This window comes from Gekko japonicus, unplaced genomic scaffold (assembly GCF_001447785.1).
Source record: "Gekko japonicus isolate JY-2015 unplaced genomic scaffold, Gekko_japonicus_V1.1 scaffold391, whole genome shotgun sequence".
Lineage (NCBI taxonomy): Eukaryota > Metazoa > Chordata > Lepidosauria > Squamata > Gekkonidae > Gekko > Gekko japonicus.
In genome coordinates, this window is record NW_015174286.1 from 98,617 (window position 1) to 126,143 (window position 27,527).

Sequence of the window (27,527 nt, forward strand, 5' to 3'; positions counted from 1 at the left end):
GACATAATTGTTTCATTGGTTAGGTTTTCATGACCAGGAGACATGTGGTAAAGACCATATTCCCGTGGTTACAGGCCCCAGACAGGAAACATTGGCTTTCTCAGAATCCACACACAATGGATTCTATTCCAAGTAAATTATCTGTGTATTCCAGTGCCATTCAAGACTATAAGAATACACCATGCTGTGTACAAATGCCAGTTTATGTGGCGGCTAACTTGCAGCCCTATCAAGGGTAAGATATGACAAAATCGGGGATGTGGGGGAAAATACAACTTATGTCTAATTAAGGCAGTTTCTAATGACTCGAAAATTTGGTGGTGATGAAAATTAAAAATGAGGTTTCTATTGACTGCAGGATCAATGACCCCTTTCTATTAGTCTATTTGAACTTCAACCAGTTTAAGGACACTTCATATTTGTCAATACATTGGCTTTTCTAAGCAAATTCTGTAGAAAACTATGTTGTAGAGAAATCTGAGCTCCCATAGGATCACTGCCCACGTCAGTAATGATACTGTTTACAATGGTTTGGGGTATGAATGATAGCCTGCATTTTCAGTAGCTAACCTTACACGTTGAAAGGAAGCAAACTTTTTACACCCAAGAGAAGTTCATTGATGCTTCTCCTCCCCAGTATGCAAACCGTTATTTGCTTGTTTAAATAAAAAAGTGTGGCCTACCTCCACTTCCTCCCTAAATAACTAAGGTAGTCTCCAGGAGTAAAATAGAATGGTTCAATGTTAATATAAAATATCTGATCAGAAGTCCTTCTGCTGCCAATGTATGCAGAATGGCGAGTACCTGTGAGTTGCCCTTAATCATCTGCCATCCATGTCTAGCTGCATTACCTGAGTAGACCTACATAATAGTGTGGCGCCCGAGGGGGGCTACAGTACAGCAACATCAGCTGCTCCATTTACACCACCACCCTGGTAGCTGTTATTATTATTCAAAGTGCAGGTGACAGGGAACCTGCCTCATTGCTGGGAAGTACCAACAAGGAGATGATAACATGGCGTCACCGTAAAGGGAAGAGGTTAAAAAACACCTCATTGTTGCAGTGATCCAGGTTCATGTATTTCCTCTCATCTTCGGTGTGCCATTCGTTTTCTTTCACTGGCAAGGCATTCTGGTAATAGTGATGGGCAGTTTCTGCAATGAGGTAAGGATCTTCTGGGGAAAGTTGGCAGAAGGAAGAAGGGATGTTGCCGTTGTTGTAATTCAGGTATGGTTTTCCTTCATACGTGTCTTCTCCAAACATATTTGCATTAGACCTTAATGGGTGGCAGCCAACCTTTACTATAGGTGGAATTTCAGGAGCATGTGAAATGCCAAAATCAACTGCATTTAGTGAGCCTAATGTTTCACAGTGCAGACCTGACAGAAATGTAGTTGTACCATTGTGATGTTTGTCTGCCAGTGGGTTTCTGCCTAGCTCCATGTTTTTGTTCCAGCTTTGTTGCTCCCCACATTCGGAGTAGGCAGAGTCCGGGGGTTCAGTTGGGTCTCTGCTATCATATTCCATGATTCCAATCTGTTGACATTTGTTCAAGAGTCTGTCACAGCCCATGACCTGAGCATGCTCTATTAGATAAGATGATTTCCCAAAACTGTAGCCTTCAATGAGTGGTAAATAATTATTGAGCACTTGCTCTTCAGAGTCTTTGTCTCTGAAGGGTCCACTGAAACTGTCCTGTGACAACAATTCTTCTTGCTTAGAAACGATCAGTGGTAATGTGTCCTGGCTCTGCATGTCATCTGTCAGAAACTTAAGGGGGAAAAACAACACATCACAAAATTATGGAACTAAATTGAACGCCAGTTTATCTCAGTACTACAGAACTGATCAGTACTACTGATCCAGAAGCCTGAGGCAACATAATTGGTGGATGAGCAGCCCTGCCTCCTCGTAAGATGGCCAGATCAAAAGGCTACTGAGACATGACAACTAGCACAATTCCCCTGTCAATCCTAAACTCCCTTGGTGTCTTTTTCTCTTAACTCCTTTCCTTACTTTTCTATGAAACACTACCGGTAATGCGCAGTCCTCTTATATCTTACTGTTTTCTCTTTTTTTTGCTGTCAAGTCACAGCTGACTTATTGGTGACCCTGTATGGTTTGCAGAGGTGGTTTGCCATTGCCTGTCTCTGTGTCGCAACCCTGGACTTACTTGGAGGTCTCCCATCCAAGTATTAACCAGGGCTGATGCTGCTTAACTTTCACGAACTGATGAGATCCGGCTGGCCTGGACTATCTAGGTCAGGGCTATCTCTTTCTATAGGCCTGTTTTTGTCCTTTTCTTGTCTTGTTTTTCTGAATTCTCTCTCTCTCTCTCTCTCTCTCTCTCTCTCTCTCTCTCTCTCTCTCTGGCATTTTCCACGATTACACCCACCACACTAACCTGTTCTGCTCCACCGCAGAAGTGGAGTTAAAAGACACCGGGGAAAATCTGGTAGAAAATGGGCCACGGACGAACTTTCCCCTGTCTGATCGCTCCAGCGCGCTCTCATGGTGTCAGGATGGTCTGATCAGGCCATCCCAACTCCGTGCCATTGTTTTTTCCCTCTTCTCAGTATGCACATCATCGCAAACTCCATAGGGAGCCCTCAGTGCGGAGATGTGATTCATCAATTTCTCGTATAAGCGCACTGGAAGCAAATGCCAAAAAAAAACCCTGGCTCACCTGTGGTTGCGTCTGATCACGCAGTGGCGGGCTATGCCCGCAGCTTCCAAAGACTGTGTGATTGTGCAACTGGGGTCAAATTCCTCTGGAGGAAATAGCCCCATTTTTTCTGGCTCGTGTGACCACAACCTGTGTCACCTTTTGTTTCCTCAGGCCTGTGTATTTCAGGCCACTATTTGCTTTGTTCCACTTTCTACCTTTCTTTCCATTCAAGGACTAGCAACAGTCCTGGTAGAAGTTGGTTCCTCAATCCATAAAACCTCAAGAGGGGAAAAACTTAAAACCTCTGTTCCCTTTCATCCCATCATAGCCTGAAAAGGTCCAGTGGGGTAACTATTTGCCTTTTAAAATGCTGGCAGGATCCATTTGCAAATCTCCTTGTGTCATGTCTAGTCTCCAAAGGCACTCTAATTCAAATGATTTTTTCTCTCTGTTTCTAAAACATATTTTTCCATTGTGCAGCCAAGATTATTTTCCTTATAAATGGTAGTACCTGAAGTAGCCACCACAATCATTACGGGGACTACATATAAGCAGTACTTAGCTTGTGTCAGTATTGCTTTATCTGCCTGTCTTTAAGACATATGTCTGCATCAACACCTGTATACAGATATTTAAATGTATAAGTGCTCTTATTAAATATTAAACTAATCTCATGCTTTCCCATATATGTGGTAAACGTTTGCATACCAATTCTAGGAGGCAGCTTCAAGAAAAGGCTTTGATCTCTATGCCCTGTGTGTTGGCCCTCCAGAGCAACTGTTTGGCCACTGTGTGGAACTATGCTGGACTAGATGGATTATTATTGGTCTGATCCCGCAGGGATGTTCTTATGTTCTTACCATGTTAAAGGTATTGCTGTAGGAGGTGACTGAAACTTATCCTGGTCATAATCTAAACAAAGAATTTACAGTTGCCTTCATTCCTGATTATAGGGTGGTGGCAGTTAACAGAGACTGTGGCTTACTTTTGAAGTTGGACCACCACTTTTATGTTTTGTTTTAGGACTGCCAACCTCCAGGTAGGTTGTATATCAAAATGAGAGCTCATGGGAGGAGATTGTATCAATATAAAGACACTCCGTGAATGAATTAAGAACAAAAGCAGAAAGAATTGGTTTCTCAAACAAGGATTTTCTCTCACATAGTTCAACCCTTTCCTTAGCTCTAAGTAACACATTTGAAGGATAGCCCCCATTCCTAAAGGCACAGAGGAGTTGTTCAGAGTTCTGCAAATAATCATTTTCCCTAGTAGAATTTCTATTTATTCTTTGCAGTTGTGAAAAGGGAATATTGTGTCTTAAGTGTGCCGGGTGGAAAGAATTGAAGCTGAGTAATGTATTTTTATTGGTTGGTTTTTTAAAAGTCCTAGTAGGCAAAAACTGGGGATGTAGTAAATATGTTGTAATTTGGTGGATGTGACATAAAAATATATTTTCAGTTTCACAGCTAAAGAGTACCAGCTATCTGAAGAAGCAAAACGTGAACGCGGCCGTGAAGCCAGCCGTGTATAGCTGCTGCTCATACAAGACATAGAACCTTTGCTCTCCTGAAGTTTGTCTTTAGACAAAGGATTTGTGGACTTTACTTGAGTTTTCCCTTTGTATCAAGTACTTTTTGATCCTAGCTCTTTAAGAATATATAAGGGTTTGTTGAACTTTAACAAATATTTAAAACTGTTTGAATTGTTTTGCACAATGTAATCTTTCTGCTTTTGTTTGTAATTCATTCACGGAGTGTCTTTATATTGATACAACCTTCAGGTAGGGCCTGGAGATCTCCCAGAATTACAACTGATCTACAGATGCCAGAGACTAGTGCCCCTGGATAAAATAGACACTTCGGAGGGGAGACTCTATGGCATTATACCCCGCTGAGATCCTTCTCCTCCCCAAACCCCAGTCTCCTCAGCCTCCATTCCCAAATCTCCAGGAATCCCCCAACCCAGAATTGGCAACCCTAGCTGTTTTGCCAATAAGTAGTCACATTTGGGGTGCCACAAGAGGGATGTAGGTAAAATTCTTGGGTCCCTTACTGGCATATTTGGGACTATCCTTCCTAATAACAACCCTGTGAGATACTTTTGATGTAGAAATGTTATGAATGGTCCAAGGACACCCAGTATGTGAGCTTTAGAAAGGAGCTAAAATTGGAGCCTTGTATTCTGGTCTCAGTCTTACACTGGTTCTCCATGTTGTGTACTGAGAGAAGGGAACACAGAAGATTTTCTAAACATCTTTCATTGGGTGTGTCACCATGAGTTTGCTTCAAATGCTTCAGTTATTGGATTACAATTATAAAAGGGTCAACCCCCCCCAAATGCTTTCTCATTGTGTCAGTGTTAAAAGACTAACTTTCTTTTTCTTTTTTTGTATACTCCTATAATGTTGGTAAATTACTATTTGTAGAAATAAGGTACAGCACAGGATTCTTTCTGTGCACTGGGACTTTTTGTATGAAGACATTCCTTTGGTGGTGCATTCTTTAGAGCCCCTCCCAGTTAAAGAGCAAGGTGATGCCCCAGGGGAAATGTTGAAAGACCATCTAATTATAGCCCATTCTATTTTTAGACCATAAAATATATTTGAGAAGGTCTTTGTGGTACATTACAGTGGAGTGTCTTTCTGCATTTTAAAAAGCTGCTCTTCACCTGAGATCAGAATCCTCACTGTAACTAGTTGCTGTCAGAAGGATCAGAGAGAGTTAGATGGGCTTAAGTCCAATTGAAAACAGCAGGACTTGGTTTAGGGTAAATAAAGCAGGTTCAGATTCAATCACTGCAAAGCAGTGGGAGAAAATGTAAAACCTGCAGGCTATATGTCTCCTGTCAATGCTTTTGTTATGAAAAAGTTTTGCTTTCCTGTTTCTCTGCACAGATTTGCCCAATTGCAATATAGTGGTAGAATGAGGCTGCAGCGTCCAGGAAGAAAGTCATAGTTTGCTCCAGTCCCCATGTTGTGAAGCTTTGTGCAAGAAAGAAACGTGAAACAATAATGAAATCAGTTGCTTGGATCTGCCTACCATTTCCACAGACAGAAGCACAATTTTCCTGTCGCACCCTTCCTCCTACAGGCCAAAATGCCCCCCCCCCCGAAGAAATTTTAGTCTGGACCCAGTCCAGTAAGTATACCAATGCTAAGATCCAGAACATTCAAGATATATAAAAACCAGGATCCACCATTCTGCTCTGCTCCCACCATTCCATAACACCCTTGCATGACCCAGAAATGAAAGCAAGGAATGGGATGATTGGATAAAGAGACAGCCTTGATTAATGGCTGGGGCACCAGGGCCAGGAGAAGGGTTAGCCCTCCAAAATTTCAGTCCTTGAAGTGCACCCTTTTGCTTTTTCTCATATTGGCGCATGGTTGCTATTCACTCCAAGTGGACTATTTTTCTGTTCTTCCCTGCATGTTCTAGGGATCCTTGCAGTTTGAAAGCCCTTTCTCCCTCCTGCCCTACTAGTCAATAAAAAACGACAGTTACCTCGATATCCCTGCTTCGTTTAAGTCTTGGGGATGCGAGTAGAACAGCTGTATGTGCCTTTTGTATTGATCTTCTTGCTTCCGCTTCTAACTTTGTTTCTGGCCTTGGGTGATTGTGAGTACCCTTGGACTTTGGAAAGTAACCAATGGGAAAAGAAATATAAAACCAAAAGCTGTCAATATCAGATTCACTATGGCTGAGTTCAGACTGGCAGTTTGAAGCGAGCGGGAGTCGTGGCAAAACACTGCACCGACTGATATGGGAGCATACAGGGGAGGAGGTGTAAGGGAGTGTTCACACTGTTGCCCCACCCCTGACGGAGGCATGGCTGTAAGGTGCGGCTTTCTTTTTGGCAATCTGAAGATATGCACTTATGCACATATGCGCATACGTGCACGAGGAAAACCTGTGGCTTTTGGCATTCACACTTTGTTGGTGCAGGATGGACATGGGATAACCGCGCTTACCAGGGTTTGATACCACTTTCATCTGGTATCTTTTAAACTCGGGAAGGAAGTGTTACGAGACGGGTTGAGTACGGCTGGGGAACAACCGACAGATGTGCCTGTGTGAACGGCCCCTTTAATCCATTTGTGAAACATTTCTGAAACGTGCCTATATCGGGCCAAACTGCCAGTCTGAACTCGGCCTATATAATCCTAATAAGCATTTTAAAAAAATGTCCTGGGTGCTTGAGAAATTACAGCATAAATATCTATACATTCTTGTCTTAACTTTTTCTTTAAGGAGCTCAGCACACTTTCTTGATAGTAAGTCCCATGGAAGGTAGTGATACTTATTTCTAAGGAAACATGCATGGGATTGGGATTCTGATTCTGGCAATATGGTCTCTAGCAAACATTTTCCTGCATTTCCCCAAGGATATATTTGTCTGAGCAATATTCTTAAATGTAAATGGCTATATAGTTGGTCATACACTTTATTGTTTTAAAAAGTGTGGTCAGTTACACTCCTGAGGATAGAGATATTGAGGTCAAGTGAATTAAAGTGTGATTCTGTGCATGCTTACTCAGAAGTAAATTCTATCTAAATTAATAGGCCTTAATCCCAAGAAAGTGTACTGAGGATTTCATTCTCTGTAATTAAAGACCACTCAGTGGCTTGTATCTTCTCCCTCCTGTTTATCTGACAACCGAACTGCTATTATAACCATAGCTCACATTTCCTTCCTTTTCTAGTACTTATTTAATGCTTTCTGAAGCTGTTCATGGCTAGCAGTGGTCATACAGCATTGAAGCTTTCCTGTGTTTAATTCTACAGACCAGTTGGTGTGAGCCAAAACAGAGGTCCTGAATTAACAAAACCTAGTGGACACCCTGTATGATTGGACAGGTTTTCTGGGTCATTTACTTGAGGTGCCACATACAGTTTCTTAGGTTCCCATGCAGTCAATGGAAACGTGTTTGCAGTGCTCACCATAAAGATAGAGTTCAGCTAGAACAATAGTCTGCCTTTGAATAAATCAAACAATTCTTTACCAACCTGAAAAAATATAAATGGTTCTTCATGCCTCCAGAAGTTGGTTACAGGATAACCACCGTGGCCTCGACAGGGAATAAGCTTCAAAGGCCCATTACAGTTAGGACAGGATTTCCCTGTTAAAAGTGCACTGTTTAATATTTCCCCTCAAGCAACTTTTGTTTTATGCACACATTTATTCTGGCTGGATAAAAGAGATTTACACAAGACAAAGCTGCCATTGATGTCCATGGCCAGTGATCAACCATTTTTCATTCTGACTTCCATATGCTTGGAATTATCACTGAATTCAAAGAAACTTCCAAGTAAGCATGCTTTGAATCAGTGCTGCTACTGTGACCCTAAATATATTGATTGAGATCCAATGTGTACATGTAGAGCATTTTCAAGTATGTATAGTTGGTGAATGAGAAGAAGGAAGGTTTCCTGATTTTCAAGTCTGGTTTCAGCCTCTCATGCTATGTTGGTAAGGTAGCCAGGAGGCTTGGAGAAAAACATCCTGCAGGTTAATGGGTTATTAACCAGGTGGGATGGAAGGTGGCATGGTATAGTTTGATCTCATCAGATCTTGAAACCTAAGCAGGATTGATACTTGGATGCAAGGCTACTCAGAAGGCTCTGCAGAGGAAAGCACTGGAAAACCACCTCTGCTTTGGTTACCACACGCCAGTTGCAACTTGAGGGCACTTATGGATGTATTTACCAAGTGATGTTATCTACGTCCATGCTATGAAAAGCTTCAGACTCCTGTTTCTAGCCATTAAGCCATTAAAGGTCGGTATGAGCAGTTTGTCAGGAGTATGAGGAGCTGTTATAAAATGATGTCATGAGAAGTATTTGTGTGAATATGGAAGAGTTTACTTAGCTATTGGATTCCATACAATGAATGATAGCAAGAGCCTGGTATTCAGAAAAAAAAGGATTTTCTTCCGAGTCAGGATTAGGGCATTGGATCAGTGTAAACAACTGTCCATAGAAAGTAGAATGGGGGGGCGGGGCTACAACCCATGGTGGTTGGTAGCCATTACCCACAGCTCGCCGTCTGTTCGCTCTTAATTTATTATTTTCAACCCTTTTGAATTTATTTGAGATTCTGCAAACATGCCTCCAAGGAAAGATAAGAAGGGGAAGCAGAAGGCAAAGCAAAAAATGGATAACATACCTTCTTTGACAGAGTTTTTTGCTCAAGCTGAAGATGAAGCTGGAACCTCCTTGGGAAATATTGATAGGGAAGGGACTACTCTTACAACAAACTTTCTTTTAGAAGCCTTGGCTAAACAATGACAAGAGTTAAGAATGGACATTGTGGAAATGCTAAAGCTAGCATTCCAGCGTATGGATGAATTAGAAGAACAGTTTAAGCAAACTAAGCAAACAGCTGAAGACGCTTTAAAGAAGGTATCTGTGTTGGAGAAACAAACTGCCTGTAATTCCCCTGATTTATGGGCTAGAGAACACATTTTTTCTTTGGATTATCATTCCCGTGAGTTGCATCTGAAATTCAGAGGATTTAAACCAAATGTTGAAGAAGGAACGGAACTAAAAAATGTTATTGCTAATTGGCTGGCTGGCATTTTAAATCTGGAGGAAGGAGTGGCTCCTTTAATTCAAAAGGCTTATCGAGTGGGCAGACAACGAGAGGAAGCAATTAATACTTCAGTTTATTATCAAGACATTGTTGTAGTTTTTAAGGACTTCAGAACCAGACAACGGATATTAAAACAGGCGAGAGAAAAAATGGTTTGGAATATCAAGATATAAAGATACAGGTGTTTCCTGATCTTCCACCAGAATTCCTCAAGATAAGGAGTTGAAACCAATTACAACTAAACTCAGTCCTTGGGTGAAAGGTTAAGTCCTTTCAGCCCACGGGCCTCCCTTGGACTGAACTCAGGTTCAGAGAAGAATAGAGAAAGAAATACTATGATCGGTTTTGAGCCTGTGTATTTTGTTTTAATTTTGTGGTTTTGTTGAAAGTTTTGCTTAAAATACTTAAAATGTAGCATAGGTAGATACTGAGAAGACAGAAGAACTGAAGAGACAGAAGAAAGAAAGAAGCTTTTATTGTAGATTATTAAAGCAATTAAGAAAGTATATGTACATCTATAAAAAAGAAAAACAAAATAAGAAATTGTGATATAAGAATGTATGCATGCATTATTAGCTAAAATTGTAATCTTTATTTGTAACTCAGTTCTTTAATAAAAAAAATGCAAAAAGAAAAAGAAAGTGGAATGTACTGTAGACAGAGCTGATTTTACTGTGATTTACCTCCCAAGTGTGCTTTGAATTGCAATTCTCAAGCTCAGGATTGTTTGATTTCAGTTCTTTATTTCACAATCAGAAATGCACCTGATCTCACTAACTTATTATGAGTACAATGAATTTGAATTTTTTTTCAGCTAAATGAGTTTTCTTTGGGAAAGATTCAGTTTCAAAGGTCCCAAAATTGCTTCAGATGATTAATATTATCCCAGCTTCATGAAGGGAATTAATTTTTCTTTTGCTATTGTCATAAATTTTACAGTTTCCAATTAAATTACAATTAAAGCAATCAATATCCAACTTACTTTATTTTCAAGAAATCCTTTTAAACAAAAAACCCCGCATTTACTAAATCTCTGTTAATCCAAAACTTTAACTGTGTTTTATTGGTTCTAATAAGGTCATCCATTAGATTTTCAGATCCAGCCAGCATTTAAGAAGAAATCAGAGCTGACATCAAAACCAGGGCTGGCTGTGTGTTACAATTCTATTAAAATACAGAATTTCATACAACACTTTATTGGTTTTAACCCCGCCCTGTCCCTACTAAAAAAGTTTCTTTCACGTATTATCGAACGTTAACTTTCTGGACTTCTGAATTTTATAATGAAGCAAATGATGTATTTTATATTGTTTAAATTCCATTAACAATCAGCCTTCAATTTATAATGTAGGCTGGGAACTTTTTATGAAATTGTTTGATGGTTAATTTTAATTACAGTATTTAAGCTAAAGAGTAGGTGGTTTGCTTCAGTTTTCAAATACCCTGGTTTGTATTGCTGCTAATATATCACTCTGAATATGCTTGTTTTGTTATCTTGATGCTGTTGCAGTAGCATTGGTGTCTAGCTAAAATGCTTAATAAGCAGAGCAAGAATTCCCTGTAGAAATTAATGTAATTAAGCTCATCTACATTGTTTAGACATAATTGATTGGCATAAATGCAGCACTTGCACATTTCAATGCATCCATTCCATATCCCCTGAAGCTGCTTGGATTCAGACAAACATCTGTGAGACTGACACACCAATTCTAGATAGACAGGACACAATCCAACAGAAGCTTCCCACCTCACTTAGGAGGGTGAGGAAATCAGCCACAGAGTGTCAGAAGAAAATACCATCCTGCTGGGTATCATATGGGCTGTGCCTCTCTAAAAGTAATATCATAGGACTTCATGTGAGTAGCATCAGTTGTGAAATGTATCCATCTCAGTGATTGTGCCTGAATTTTTACTGCAAGTTGATGCACAGGCTGCTTTTTATGGTATTTTATTGATTTCTATTGATTTTATATATTTCAATTGTATTTGAACTAAATTTCTGTTGTATATTACTGGACTTTTATTGATTTTTATTGTGTTGTAAACTTCCTTGGGGACTTTCAGTTGAAAGGCAGCCTATACACTAATAATAACTAATCCCATTAATTTAACTGGGACTTACTTTCAAGCAAGGGTGCTTCAAGTTGGAGTGTAAGACATCCACATACTAGTTTCATTGATCTCAGTGGTAGGGATGGGCACAAACTGAGTTCAGGATGAATTTTGGGCAATTCATGGTTTGTGAACTGAAGTTTGTGGCAGGTCAATCAGCACAAACTTTCCATGAACTTTCAAGCGGTTTGTGTATGGATACATTTCCAGACAGGCTATCTACGCTCAATCGAAATGTTTACCAAAGTTCAAAGCAACAGGGGGTAGCAGAACTTGGAGAGTGTATAGAGGAGCATCCAGGGGAGGTCCCCTGTGACTTTGATGTTTCTAGCTTGCACAGGATCCGTTCTATACACTCCTGAACCTCCTGAATCTATGCCTGTCATTTCTCCAGAAAACACTTTCCTGGGAGCACTTTCTGGGGGGGGGGGAGCATCTCAGACCCCATAAATCCAACCCTCACCAAACCTGGAAAGCAGTTAGAGGACAGTCAGCCAGAGATACCCTGCAAGTTTGGTATCTCTAGCATGCAGGGGGGAGATTCTACTGCATCACAAACCTCACAAATGGTACTGGTTTGTCTGGTGGCTAAACGTTCATGATGGTTCCTGGTTTGGGAACCGGATGCTCCATGAAACACGAACCAAACCACACCACATTTTCCTGGTTCATGCCTATCCCTACTCTGTGGGACTTACCCAATCCTTAGGATCAGTCCATATATACTTACCTGGGAATTAGCATGATGGAAGTTAGTGGGGCATACTTTCAGGTATACATGCACAGGATCAGGCTGACATACTACAATGTGTGCTCTGTTGACTGGCACTATTATGTATTTATTTAGTACATTTTTGTCCTGTCCTTATTCCAAGGAGCTCAGGGTTGCATGTGTTGTTCTCATCTCCTTCACTTTATGTGGCAACCCTGTCGGGTAGCTTAGGCTTGAAGCAAGTGACTATTCCACAGTCACCCAACAAGTTTCATGGCAAAGTGGGGGCTCAAACCTGAGTCTCCCCTGTCCTAATCCAACATTGCACCCACTAAGCCATGATGCCAAGGCCAGTCAGACTACCTAGTATCAAAGAATGAAACTCTATTGGTCCCAAGTGGGATTTGCTTGCCTTCTAGGTGCTTCCTGGGTCTCATGCCTATGGAATACGAGTGGCAAAATAAGGAATGCGGTCCTCTTTCCAGAGCCATACGTACTTTGCTGTTTTTGCCTGGCTTTATCGCATATGGCTGGTCTCAGATACATCTTCCTCCCATCAGGGGTTGAGCAATCATTGCTACAGACAACCACACCAAGGCAGGACTTCTTTAAGATGCGTGAGTTGTGATTGTTGGTGTTCCTCATGGCCCAGCTGCTCAGGTGCCGCTGAGCATTTTTGTCATCGCTGCTATAGATGCATTTTACGTAAGAATCTGGCCACTCTTGAAAGCAGTCAACTTGCTTCACATCCTGCAAAAGAACCCAAACAATGTTCTATTTTTAACTGAGGCAACTTCATGTGGGTAAATGTTTTTTCTTCATAGAATCATAGAGTTGGAAGCAGCCCCATAGCTAAGGAGTTTGGGGGGAGGGGGCCGGGGGGGCCACCAGCCAATTAAATCAAAGTTAATTCAATTAACTTTGATTTAATTGGTGGAACTGGCTGCAACTGAGAGGGGAGGAGAGCACCGCTGCCAACAGCAGGGACAGCCCTTGCACCGCAGATGAACCCTTGAGTCTTGCGGGCGCGCCAGGGCACTCTCCCTCTGCCTCCCTGGGCAACTGGCCACCAGCGAGCGCCCTGCTGAGCTTCCCCGCCTCCCTCCCTCTCGGGGTGGACTGACATGGACAGACAGGGGGTGGCTCCCCAGACAGCCGGCTCCCCCAGGATGCCTCACCCCGGCCAGGTCCACTGCTGCTGAATTCACCGGCACTTTTTTCTCCCCGTTGAAAAAATGAGGAGGGAATGTTAGATGCAGAATTGCCCTAGGTCTTATTTCCAAGCAACGTCCCCTTAGTCAGGCCACACCGTATGTGTTTGAAGAGGGCTTGTTGGGGGGGGGGGCCTTCCTAAACCAGGAGAGGGGCAGCCAGTTGCGCCTCTCGCTCTGCCGCTTTTAAAATCGCCAAGTCCCAAAGTGCATGCATCGCTTAAGGTGCTGGGAGGAGTGAAGCTGATCTGCTCTGCAGCTGAGCTGATCAGGACCTCGAGAAGCTGGGAGGGAAGCAGCCGGAAGGGGAAAGCGGCCCACCCCAGGAGGGAGGTGGCCCAGAAGAAACGCAAGGGGGCCGGGTCCCGTGGGTCCCACGTTAGCTACGGGCCTGCTTGGAAGATACCTCCAGGGTCATCTAGTCCAACCGCCTGCACAATGCAGGAAATTCACAAATATCCCCCCACACACCCACCCACACCCAGTGACCCCTGCTCCATGCCCAGAAAATGGCAAAAAACCCTCCAGGATCACTGACCAAACTGGCCTGGAGAAAAATTGCTGCCTTACCCCAAAGTGGCAATCAGCATTTCGCTGGCTTGTAAGAAAGGGCCATGAGTACTAAGCTTTGATGCAACCCTTCCCGCCCTCCTTATCATGATCTGCCTAAGTTATTTTTCCATTTCAAAGACAGTTGGTGAAGTCTGCCCTTAAATTATAAGAAAAAATATAAACTGTTTGACCAGTCTAGATGTGGACAGTGGAAGAAGAAGTGGACATTGTCTGCTTTGACTTTGCAGCAGCTTTCTGCGCTCTTGGGTCTTTTATACCACTTACTACCTGATGCTTTTAGTAAAAGACGGCAGGGATTGAATCTGGAACCTCCTGTATGCAAAGAAGGTGCTCTGTCACTAAACCACAGCTCCTCCCCTGTCTGCTCAGGTGACATAAGGGGGGGGGGCACTGCTCACACTGGTCAAGACACAAGCCTTTGGACTCTGAGAGCAGTGGAAGGCTCAGCATTTTGCTCTCATGCAAGAGCAAACAAGCAGCCTGCAGAACTGAGCAGCAAAAGAAGGTGCTCTGTCACTAAACCACAGCATTTTGCACTCATGCAAGAGCAAACAAGCAGCCTGCGGAACTGAGCAGCGAGTAGAAGCCTCTCTAGGAATCTAGGGTAGGGTCTCTCACTTTAACCTTCTGCTTGACTAGAATGAGGCCACATTCGTTTGCTGGCACTTGACTAGCCCAGTAAAACAGCATTTGTTCTGCTTTCTAGTCAAGCAAAGGGCTGAAATTAAAGAGGATGGATTCCTGGAAAGACATTTTCCTGCTCTGCCTCCTTACACCCGCAGATACTGAACTCCCTGATCGAGCAACTACCACACGTGTGAGCTACAGAGGTGGAATTTGCCCAATTCCCACTAGGGTTGCCAGCTCTGTGTTGGAAAATACCTGGAGGTTTTGGGGGTGGAGCCTGAGAAGGGCGACATTTGGGGATGAAAGGGACTTCAATGGGGTATAATGCCATAGAGTCCACCTTCCAAAGTGGCCATTTTCTCCAGGTGAACTGATCTATGTTCCCTGGAGGTCAATTGTAATAGCGGGAGATGTCCAGCCACCACCTGGAGGTTGGCAACCCTAGTTTCCACCCTGGAAGTGCCTGATAGAGCAGAGGCCCAGGACAATAGACTCATTCACAGTTGCTCCTCTCTCTATTCAAGAGAACATTATTAATGACTCTTCCAGGATGCCATCATCATGGACTCTATTTGGACTTTTAGTTTCATTAAATTGTTTGTAGAATTTTAATGTTTTATATGTTTTTATGGCATTAAGCCCTCGTGTACATTGTCCAGAGCCCGGCGTAAGCTGGGAATAGGGTGATATGATGATGGTGATCCTAGTCTGACACCCTAACCACTACACCAAACTGGATCTATCCCTGATTATCCTATACTAATTCAGTACCTGTTGTGGGTAAAGAATGTGCTGTCTTTGTTTAAGCCCTAGACAATACAATTACATCTACTGACACATTCTTATTCAGCTATGATGCCTGTTTCAAGAAATCTGTCATCTGTTGAGGGGACGGAGCTATTGCAGCAGCCATTCAGATGCCTCAAGCTACAAAGACAAAGGCAGCAGCTCCTCTGACAGAACAGCTTTGCCACCTCAGGAGATTCCTATCAAATCCCCCTCCTCCCAATTTGAATGGGGGAATGTGGGGAAGGACTCGCTCTGCTTAGGATACGAGCCCCAATACCGTGGAATGGTTTAAAAGTCTTATTTAATGCATTAAAATAAATTTATCTTCCAGGAAACTATGTTTTTCCCCAAGATATCATGTTGTGCTGTTTGAGAATTAATTGGGGGGGGGTGGTGGAAAGTGGGGGTAGCACCTTACTTGGATGAGGGTGAAAACATACCTTGAACTAGTCCAGGCAGTAGGTGTTGCCTGTCTGAGTAGACAATACTGACGATGGACCGAGGGTCTGAGTCAGTATAAGGCAGCTTCATGAGTAACTTTGTATGAACTAGTCCTGTGAAACTTTGTCCTGCTATGACCTCTTGAAGTGCACACACAGAACCAAAAAATGAGGTTCAAGCTACCTGATTTACTGGTGTTTCTTCTTCTTCTTCTTCTTCTTCTTCTTCTTCTTCTTCTTCTTCTTCTTCTTCTTCTTCTTCTTCTTCTTCTTCTTCTTCTTCTTCTTCTTCTCTCTTCCTCCTCTTCCTCTTCCTCCTCTTCCTCTTCCTCCTCTTCCTCTTCCTCCTCTTCCTCTTCCTCCTCTTCCTCTTCCTCCTCTTCCTCTTCCTCCTCTTCCTCTTCCTCCTCTTCCTCTTCCTCCTCTTCCTCTTCCTCCTCTTCCTCTTCCTCCTCTTCCTCTTCCTCCTCTTCCTCTTCCTCCTCTTCCTCTTCCTCCTCTTCCTCTTCCTCCTCTTCCTCTTCCTCCTCTTCCTCTTCCTCCTCTTCCTCTTCCTCCTCTTCCTCTTCCTCCTCTTCCTCTTCCTCCTCTTCCTCTTCCTCCTCTTCCTCTTCCTCTTCCTCTTCCTCTTCCTCTTCCTCTTCCTCTTCCTCTTCCTCATCATCATCATTATTGTGTTATGTATTAATTGCTCACACCACTGCCAGGTGTCCTGGTTCTTTCCATGTATAAAGCTGCTTAATGCCTTATACATCTCCTAGCAGCTTCCCGAAGGCTATGTATGTTCCTTCCACAACTACCAGTTGGAAGTAATAACAAGAGCTGCCATTTATGTTGCATCCCTCAGACAAGAACAATGCGGCGTTAGGATGACACAGGTACATATCAAGATGGCCTTGCTGCTTAACTTCAGACAGGAAGACTTGCAGCGCAGTCCTAAACAGAATTATACCATTGTCAATGGACTGAAGTCAGTGGGCTTAAAAACCGTTAATCCCATTTGGGATTGCATTGTTGGTTGCTCACTACTGTTTGTTTGAGGAGTCCACTGGTTTAGAAATAGCTTGATTCTGCTTCACCTAGGACTGCCTGCATATTAGGGTAGTCCCATATTATGGACTCATTGCTGCTGTGACCGCAGAGGCATGAGCTGGGGAAACAGAGCATCCACCTGAACCATATTCTCTGTGGTTCCCATGAGATCCCCTCATGCCTGCCACTTTCTCCCCCCTCCCCGGGGGTCTTTTCCCCAGCTTTTTAAAAAGTCAGTTTTAATTATATTGCTATAGTGTGGTGGTGGGAGGGGAGGTTTGGGAAGCCACCCCTTCCTGTCCACATGGGGAATAAACTGAACTATGATTTATCCAGAAAGGTTGAAGCAAAGCGGGGCTGGGAAATACTGGAGCAAGCCAGGGGAAATCATGGAAGGAGAATGACTGAAGGAGGACAGACGCTCTGGGGGAAAAACCTGCTCCAGGTTGCAAGCCAGGGTGCAGCAAAACACCTGGCCCATGTTTAAGCTGTCAAAGAAGTCTCCCGGGGACAACTGGATAGTTTTGTTCCAGTAAGAAACTCTCTGCATTGTAATTATTCTAAAATAAAGAGGAGTATTCCCACATCATCTTCTTGTGCATTCAACATTTTCTGAGTATTTCCCTATATCTAGGAAAGAAACTAGGCAGTGCTTCCTTTTAAAAAGTCTTTTGTACAACTTTTCCAAACTGCTTTGGAGTCTAAGCAAACAGCTTCTCGTTATGTATGAAGCAACTACTGAGCAAGGAACACCAAAATGTGTGTGCACATGCATGCGTCTATTGGATTGTGGCTGGCCACTATAATTCAGCTAGTGGTTAGCTGCTGTGTGAGACTACCTAACCACCAATTGGCATTGTGAAAATGTGAGGTTTCTCATTAAAGCCATTCAAGTTAACAAACACGAAGAAACCATTTTTTCCTGTGGTTTTTACAAAGTGCTGTAATTATCAATATATATGCCATAAATCTGAAAATTTTGCATGGAATCACAGTTCCAAAGGCTACAAATTGGATTGGATACAAAGCTTCCAGCTTCCACAAATGGAGCAAGAAAGTGGGATAAAGTTTTCTTGTTTTCCTCTGGAGCCCAGTGTGCCCCCCCATCTCTTCTGAGTGTTGGGAGCCCCTCCAGAACATTATGCCATGTAACAGGTCGGTAGTGAGAAGGGAGAATTAGCCAAAATCACAAGTATTGAGGTTTTTTCCTAGTTAATTTTCCTTCTTGCGGCATCCCTCTATGCTACATGACACAGTTGTTCTCAGGGGTCCCCCAACCCTGACCAGTAGCTCTTTGTGGGTACATGGGTGGGTGGTTGCTAGGAGAAAGCAGTTAACATTCTTGGTGAACCTGTGTTGTTTGTAGGAACCTTGTATCTAACACTAACACATCACTTTCATATTAGATTTATTAATTATTTTTTCTCCTTGTTTTCTTCCATCGTGAAGCTCAACATGACGTCCATGGGGGTCCCAAGGCGTCTCCCATCTGGGAGCCTTGATCAGACCCAGACCTGCTTAGCATCAGCAAAGGTACTATGCCCCAAAGCCCCCTCAAAGTAATATATGAACAAAAGCTAGGTGTAAAGCATATATACAAGGCATAAGGCGGCCAGCATAAAACATATTTAGATCTCATTGATTTCAGTGGGGAGAGATTTAAGCATATGCTTAACTTTCTGTGCTGAAATCAATGGGGTTTAGATACATTTGTGATTTGGCTAGCTCATGCCCTGGCATATTTGCATATTATTGCTTTTCTTCTGTGGAACACTTATTCCAGCCTCATTGTCAATGATCTTCTCTACAGTTAACTTCAGTTTAATCTGTTGTGAGAGGCTACTGAGAGCTCTTAACCACTTCGAGCAATTCCTGCTAGAATACATGCAAAGAAGTTAAGACGATGGCCCGCCATTCCTGGGATGAGCATACAAGCAATCAAGCCCATTATGTCCAGTTGAAGCCAGGACCAATACAGTATCGGTTCATCTAATTTTTAAATCTAATCCTGCAAGGTTGAAATGATACAAACACTCGGTGACTACATTTTATGACCCCAATGGAATCAGTGGCAAACCCCCACCACCACCACTGGATTCCAACAGCTTTCAGTTGAGCTTCGTATTTTATTTTGTTACGATGTGCTAAGTAACAGGGGTTGACAATTGGATAGTTCCTCAGGAGAAAGACATTATGCTGTATGAAGCCATGTATGCTGCTGTTGTAATATACCTGAATTAATAACTTAAGCAAATGTATCTATTCCCAGAAAGGGGAGAGAATAAAATGTTTTTAAAAGATATGTTGAAAATATTTGCAATTGCAAAAAGTATGCTCAGCGTCCCAGATACGTGCCTTAGGAAGCTTGATGTCATTGATGTCCCAGCTGATCCTGTCTCTGTCCTGGGAAGCCAAGTCTTCCTGCTTCATGCTCACATCTTCTGCAGCTCGCAGCATTTCAGAAACCGTCCCCAAGACTTAGCGAGAGCAAGCTCTGCTGTCAGCTCTCAGAGTTGTCGAGCAGCCAGTGTTCGCAAGTGGTTTAGAACCAGGAAGCTTTTCTCCTGCAGCCAAATGATAGGCTGCTCATTAAAGATAAAAATCAGTGTTCTTTTGCTCGAAAAACTTGTTCCATTAAAAGTGTTGCAAGCAGCCGAGATAATGGAAAGTATAGCTGCAAGACAAGTGTGTGGCCTTCTGGGGAGGGTATTAGCCAGAAGTCAGGAAAAGATATTCCTTGCTATAGCTGCTAAAGAGCCTGTGTGCACCTGGCTAGTTGAACCCACCAACAAAGAACAAGTTATATTGATAAAGTTTACTTATTTATTTAGATACCTTTATATCCAGCTTATCTCCTCGGTGGGGACCCAAAGCAGTTTACAACACTGTCCTCTTCTCCTTCATTTTATCCTCTCAACAATATCCTTTTAGGTTAGGCTGAGAGACAGTGACTAACCCAAGGTCACCCAGCAAGCTTCCATGGTGGCTGAGTGGGGATACAAACCTGGGCCTCCTAGATCCTAGTCTGACATTCTAACCACTCTGCTGTGCTACACCGTGGTGGCGGCTCTGTTAAAGCTGAAGCAATCAAGAATGCTATTACTATGTGTTCACTTGTTTCCTAGTAGCTTACATGCGGCGGGCTGAATCCTACAACTCCATTCAATACTGGATCTTTCCTCTGGGATGAGGAATCTTGCATGGGCAGAATCGGTCTCTTCTGCTGTCACGAGGCTCCCTCATTGGCGGAGCAGTCACAAGATACTACATGGAAGTTTTAAATTCTGGTCTGAATGCTGCTAAAGGTAAAACTAAGGCTGCAATCCTATGATCACTTACTTCATCCTAAGCATCATAGAATTAATGGAACTTACATCCAAGTAAACACATATAAGATTGTGCTGTGTGTCTCACTGGAACATAAGAACATAAGAAGAGCTCTCCTGGATCAGACCAATAGTCCATCCAGTCCAGCAACCTGTCTCACACAGTGGCCACTCAGTCCCCCTGGACGGCCAACAACAGGGCATAGAGGCCGAGGCCTTCCCCTGATGCTTCCTCCTGGCTCTGGGATTCAAAGGCTTAGTGCCTCTGGATGTGGAGGTTCCCCTCAGTCACCATGGCTAGTAGCCACTGATAGACCTATCTTCCATGAATCTATCTGATCCCTTTTAAATATGGTTGTTCCTGTGGCCATCACTACATCCTCTGGCAGTGGATTTCAAATTTTAATCACTCTCTGTGTAAAGTAGTATTTCCTTTTGTCCATCCTGAACATACTGCTCATCAGCTTCATTGGATGCCCTTGAGTTCTCATATTTTGGGAGAGGGAGAAAGATTTCTCTTTATCAACTCTCTCCATAACATGCATAATTTTATAAACCTCTATCATGTCCCCCCTTCCTTTTCTCTTTTCTAAACTGAAAAGTTCCAGACTCTTTAGCCTTTCCTCATAGGGAAGGCTCTCCAACCCCCTAATCATCTTGTTTGCCCTCATCTGTACTTTTTCCAGCTCTGCAATGTCCTTTTCAAGATACAGTGACCAGAGCCGTACACAGTATTCCAAATGAGGCCGCACCATAGATCTATACAGGGGCATTACAATATTGGCGATTCTATTTTCAATTCCTTTCCTAATAATCTCTAATATAGTTTTCATTTTTCACCACTACAGCACACTGAGTTGACACTTTCATTGAGCTATCCACTATGACCCCAAGATCTTTTTCAGTCTCAGCAAGTTCAGAGCTTGAAGTTGGTATTTTTTATCCCAGTGTGCATCACCTTACATTTACCAATACTAAACTTCATTTGCCACATTGGAGCTTTTGGAGCTCTTCACAGTCAGCCTCGGTTTTCACCATCCTGAATAATGTGGTGTCATCTGTGAACCTGGCCACTACACTACTCACCCCTAGTTCCAGATCATTCCATCCAAATACTAACCAGGGCTGGCCCGCCTTAGTTTTTAAGATCTGATACGATCGGGATAACCTGGGCTATCCCGGTCCAGGCATGTTTTTCTCCATGCTTGTATGCAGGGGTCATTTCGTAGAAAAAGAGGTGCAGGAGCTCATTAGCATAACTCATTAGCATAACTTATTTGCATATGCCACACCCCCTGACATCACAGGATGTGTGTCAGAAGGCAACACCCACTGTTGTCTACATGTTTGTTCACTTCCTCAAAGAACTCCAAAATGTTGGTGAGGCAGGACTTCCCTTTGCAGAAGCCATACTGATTTTCCCTCACCAGGCTTTGTCCTTCTATGTGCCTAGCAGTTCTCTCTTTGATTATTTATTTAATTTATTTATTCATTTATTTTATTAAATTAGATGTGCTAGGTTGCCCTTCCCTGCAAGCAGGGCTCAGGGTGGTTTACAACAAAAACAGATACAATAAATAATACAGTTTAAAACCAATGTTAAAATTCCTATAATATATCAGGAAATAAAAACAATACAGATCCCAAGATGGCAGAAAGATTTTAAATTTCATGAGCTGCCTGGGGGGAGGGAAGGTTGCAGATGGTGGGATATGTGTGAGAGTGCCATATTTTATACTGTCCGATCACTGTCCTCAACCAAATGCCTGGTGGAACATCTCTGCCTTGCATGCCCTGCAGAAAGACAGTAAATCCCGCAGAGCTTGGCTATTCTCAGGCAGAGACCAATTCCAAACTGACATTTTTGTCACTCATTTTCCCCTATTGTGTTGGGTCCCCCCCCCTTTCCCACATGTGTTTTGCTCCCTCTGGGACTACTAGAGAGGACTCTGGGACTACTAGAGAGGATGGGTTTGGGGGGAAAACCCCTGAAGTAATGGGGACAAACTAGTGACAAAAATGTCAGTGCGGAACAGAGAGTTCCACCAGGTAGGGGCCAGGGCCAAAAAACGCCCTGGCCCTAGTTGAGGACAGCTGGATCTCTCTCAGGCTGGGGACCACCAGGAGGTTCTTATTCCCAAAGTGTAATACTTTTCTTGGGGCATACTGAGAGAGGCGGTCCCAAAGGTATGTGGGTCCTTGACCACTAAGGGAAGGTCAGAACCAAGACATTGAACTGGATCCGATGCTCCACTGGAAGCCAGTGCAGCTTGCACAGCACAGGTTGAATTGTGTCATCTGTGGGGTCCTTGTAAGGACCAGCACGGCCTCATTCTGGATCAGTTGGAGCTTCCAGGTCAGGTGCAAGGGAAGGCCCGTGTAGAGCAAATCACAGTAGTCTGTCCTGGAGGTGACCATTGCATGAGTTACTGTGGCTAGGTTGGAGTGAGACAGGTAGAGAGCCAGCTGCCTACCGTGGCACAGTTGGGGAATGCCAGCTTGGCAACCTTCATGATTTGGACCTCCATAGACAGGGTGGCATCCAAGGTCACACCCAAACTCTTGACCATTGGTGCCGGTGATAAGGGCACTCCATCAAGAGTTGGGAGTTGGCAACCCAACCATGGCTCCCACCCACCCAGCCACAGAACCTCCATCTTACCTGGATTCAGTTTCAGCCGACTCTGTTTTAAACATCCAACCACGGCCTCCAATCCCGTGGCTAAATTCATAGGAATGGTATCTGGATGGCTGCCCATCAACAGAAATGGCTGAGTGTCATCTGCATACTGATGACATCCCAGCCTGAAACTCTGGGCTAGCTGGGTGAGGGGGTGCATGTAGATGTTAAATAACATTGGGGAGAGAAGTGCTCCTTGGGGGACCCCGTATTCCAGCGGATACGTTGGAGACACTGTCCCTCCCAGCGCCACCCTCTGTCCCCGACCGTAGAGAAATGAGGTGAACCATTGCAAGGCTACCACACTAATTCCAATGTCGGCGAGGCAGTGAGTGGTGAGTCAGTGAGTCGTAACTGATTGTGTCAGACACTGCTGTAAAATCAGGCAATATCAGTAGTGCTGACTCGCCTCGATCCAGTTGCCTGTGGAGATCATTCATGAGGGCGACCAGCACCGTCTCTGTCCTGTGGCCAGGGCGGGATTGAAATGGATCCAACACCGTATTCTGTCTTTAATTACCAATGGGCTAAGTTAGTCATGACTAAATAAAGTCTCATTGCTTTGAATAGTATTTAGTCATGACTACTGTGGGTGTAGCAGGGCCTCAGTAGGCAATAAAAATAAGGCACAATACATGTGTGAGTGTGTTTGTTACTCAACCGCAAAAGGCCTAGGACCATCCCAACAATTATTTGCTACTCATTCATCACTGTTCTAATAACTTTGCAAGGTGAAGGATTTCTTACCGTAGCAAAAAGCTGGCCACATTTCTCAGAACAGTTTAGGGGCATTTCAGTTCACAAATGTAACACTCAAAAAGTTGACATTTGATATTCGGCACTATTTCTTTCTTCCTCTTTCTGATATACTGGTCTATATTACAATTCAATTCTTCTTGAGTGAGAAAGCACTGGGGACTTATTATTTAGGAACAGAAAGATAAAATCTGCCTTTTTAAGACCTACAGATCTGGAAACTACCCCACAAACCCAGCTAGCGTAACCTGCTGCAAAGCAAGAACATCCCCACACAGATCAAAATACAAAATCCAGATCACGACACTTGACCACACAGGCATGTGCCTCACTTGATATCTGACATGCATTCAGGAACTGACAAGCATGGGTTTAAAACAACCACAGGGATTTTCATATTACCTCCAGTCTCTTGAAATGCAACAAGCCTGATGCATGTCTTATGTATGCTTAGGTAATGCACACAGAAAGCAGGACTGCACCTCTGTCTCCTGCTTTGTTTGCATTTGCAACAGCAGTAGTGTATAGTCTAAGTGCATATAGGCTGTACATGCATAGCCTCTGGCCCTGAAAGCTGGGCCTTGATTAACACAAACTAATGGGGAAAGCGGCATGCAAGTAACGGTCATTTGCACGGAGGATCTGGGATCACATTAGGTTAAATAAATGAATGGGGGGGGGGGGCGGCAGCCCGGGGCAGTGAGTGTGATCTTATATGTATGTTGCCTACATGCTTTTACATTGGATGTTCAGGGCTAATACATTTGAGGCAACACTAATGTGACCAAAATCAAAGAAATGAGAATATACCACGTTTTTCTATGAAGCAGTATCTCTGATATCTTCTAAGATGAGACAAGACATAAGTAATGTTTTAATTATAGGATTGGCTAAACTGGGGAAAGCACACTTAGAAGAAGGATGGCCACTGTGGCAACAATACCATGTCAGAGCAATTTAGGTCTTTGGACCTGAAGTTGCTGTTCTGCCCGTACAATGGCAGCAGGGATACTAGTAACTGCCAGTTCCCCTCACACTGCAGACCCTCACCTGAGGATACCTTGGCCCTCCAGGGACAGCATTTTTGGTGGGCTGCAGCCACAGTATGGCGTTTGAGACATTCCACCACCCATGCTACTCTGCTGCTGGTGCTTTGGATCCCATCCAATAACAATAATGACTGTGTCATCACACTGCAGGTACAGATTCCAGTACTAATGTTCAGGAGGGGTGGTTCTGTATTTGGCACATGTGCTGTATTCTTCACTCAAGGACAGCAAAAGTTACATGGAATGTTGGCCAATTTCCAAATTACGGAGTATACAGGTGGGGTTCATGTTCTGTATTATAGTCCTATGTGAGTTCCTTAACTGCAATATGTGCAGTGCCTGATTTGGATTGCAACTGCAATGCATATGGAAGGGCTTCAGACCCTCTCCGTGTCATTTTCCTGAACTGAAACAGTCCTGGAGGCACAATTTGTCTGGATCTAGGTTTGTTGTTGTTGTTATCTTCTGTACCGTGTCATGATTCCGTCTGCCAATAAGCGCAGGCTGCCAGCTGATTGAAGCCCAGCAATGCACAGTCGGAATCTAAAAGCAGTCCTAGTGAAAAAACAATGGCCGCGTTCAGACTCGCAGTTTGGCCCGACAGCCAAACATTTCAGGAGTGTTTCACTAGCGGATTAAAGGGGCGGGTTCACACAGGAACAGCTATCAGGCATCCCCCAGCCGTACTCAAGCCATCTTGTACCGCTTCCCTCCCAAGTTTTAAAAGTACCTGGTGGAAGTGGTAGCAAACTGTGTGGAGAGCGGGTTTATTCCGGTTCCCTGATGTGTGAACACAAGCACTGTAAGGCGGGAACAACCCGCAGTCATTGATAATAGGCACTGGCCATTTCCCGGTGGCGGTCAGTGGACACAACAGGCACATCCAGTGGAGCACAGAAATAGCTGCTAACAGCCTGCCAGGGGCAGGCCAACAGTGTGAACACTCCCTTGTGCTTCCTCCACTGTATCCTCCTGCTTCATTTGCTGCAGTGTGAATGGGAATACTGTCTGCAACCAAGCTGTTCTGGGTCTGTTCCGGGTCTTCTTTGATGCGACTCTCTAGCACTGTAAACTGCCAGTCTGAACACGGCCAATGAAGAGGATGAAGAGTTATAAATGTGGAGCTTGTCAAACAGTTCAGATTTGTGCTGAGCCTGCAAAGACATTCTATTGTCAGTCAAGAAGTTTCAGTTTATCCATGAAGGCAAAAGTTCTGATGGACTTGATTTGGTTGTAGAACATAATCCATATCATGAACAGGAAAGTAGAACAGGGCATATTGGAATTAATTTAAGTATCTTTATCCTGCCTCTTCAAAGCGTAAAGCAGCTAACAAATTAAATCATATACAAAAAATGGTAACAACATTTTTTAAAAGTTAGCTGCAAAATATACAAACCATAAAGCCAATAAACATGCCATATTACATATATCAAGCACCCAGTGGTTGGCTTGACATTTTACTTGCTGGTCAAGAGCAGGGTTCATTTTTGTGTTTGTCAGCTCAGGAGTAGCTGAAGCCCGTCTAGTGGGCTACTTTCTTCATATTCAGCATAGCACATTCAGCATCATTTCATGCATGTGCACTTTCATAGAGGCCATTGGAAGTCCTAGTCATCTATTCACCCCTTCCTCCATGTGATGGCAAAATCAGCTTGGCAGCCAATCCTTTAAATTAAGAGTGAGCCAGCCAATTAGTCAGGCAGTACTTGTAAACAAATACTGTATTTTTAAAAAATTGTCTTACCGCTTAGTGTTTATGTATGACCTGCGCCTTATGCTAGATACATGTAGGCACAAATCATGTTGGTCTGGTACCACACAAACACCATAAAGTCTAACAAAGGTATTGAAGCATTAAGATTTTTGGAAGGCTCGAGTTCACTTTGTCAGATGCACAGTAGATGGCACCAGAGACATTCTTTTCCTTCACAGGTATCACTGGATGGCCTAGGAGCTTTTCTGAAGAAACAAATGTTTGGTCATTAATTACTTACACATAGGGGGGGGGGGAGGAAAGGGTTTGGGGAAAGAGATTCGAGTGCTGTTTTGACCCACACCCTACTCATCAAGCAACAGATCTCGCCACATGTGTCATCTCCCTTTCAAATCAGAATGCTAATGGTTGATTTCAGTTACTGTGAATCAAAAGGAGAATGGAGGGCTAAGGATGTAATAATTTAGATCCAAAGGTGCTGTTCTTCCACTCATGCAGGAATCTGTTGTTCATGAGAGTCTTCTATTAGTGGAAGACTGTTTCTCTGAATGGAAAGACTACTTTTTGATCCACCCAATAACAATTCTTATCATCTCTTTCAACTGACTAGTGTATCAGAGGGCCACACTGCATGTTATGCCTGCCACTTGATTGCTGTGGGGACTTGCAGGAGGACACCAACTCAATATAGAAGAGTGCAGGAGCCTGATTCTGGTCAGGACTTTGGCATGGAGGATGGAGGGGGTCTTGCCATGGTGAACTGGGGAGAAAAACAGCCCTGGAAAGCCTCCTCCCCGAGGTTAGAACGGAGAAAGACGCAGTTGGGGCAGGCACTCTCCTTCATGTGTAGTATATGGCAGTCGAGGCAAGTCACCTTCCTTCCCCATACTCCACCCCACCCAAAGGAGGGAAGGGTGAATGAGCCAGTGGGCGAGGATTGCTGGCTCACAGCAGTGGTTTCTGCTCACCTCGTACATGGGGCTGGGTGGGGTGGCCCCATGGAAGGTGGCCACCCGGTCCATCACCCCCTCCAGGACTTTTCCCAGTGGCCTTATTAGTCAATCCATGCCCTGCCTTCTCCTGTGCCATTTTCTTGATCTGTGAACATTATTTGCCCTGCACAGGGTGTGTGTGTGTGGGGGTTCCACATGCAAGCATAGGATATTGCCATATCAGTCACGGTTTAGCATTTATTTGTTGTTGTTGTTGTTCAGTCACACAGTCGAGTCTGACTCTTGATGAC

At 43.6% G+C, this 27,527-nt stretch overlaps 1 protein-coding gene across 1 annotated transcript; it reads right to left on the reverse strand.

The window, feature by feature from the left end:
- Positions 1–1,021: 1,021 nt before the first annotated feature.
- On the reverse strand, positions 1,022–19,213 carry GCM1 (glial cells missing homolog 1 (Drosophila)). Its single transcript, XM_015423976.1, has 5 exons — positions 19,112–19,213; positions 12,582–12,834; positions 7,676–7,788; positions 6,173–6,301; positions 1,022–1,771 (listed from the first exon to the last, which is right to left on the reverse strand). The coding sequence occupies exons 1-5, from the start codon at positions 19,211–19,213 to the stop codon at positions 1,022–1,024; spliced, it is 1,347 nt and encodes a 448-aa protein (XP_015279462.1).
- Positions 19,214–27,527: the final 8,314 nt, after the last annotated feature.

Coding starts and splice junctions, on each gene's coding strand:
- GCM1 (XM_015423976.1), bottom strand. CDS start 19,213: ATGCTGCGAGCTGCAGAAGATGTGAGCATGAAGCAGGAAGACTTGGCT. Junction 7,789..12,581: donor AGCCAGGCAAAAACAGCAAA/GTACGTATGGCT, acceptor CACTTTTAACAG/GGAAATCCTGTCCTAACTGT. Junction 1,772..6,172: donor AACGAAGCAGGGATATCGAG/GTAACTGTCGTT, acceptor TTCCCCCTTAAG/TTTCTGACAGATGACATGCA.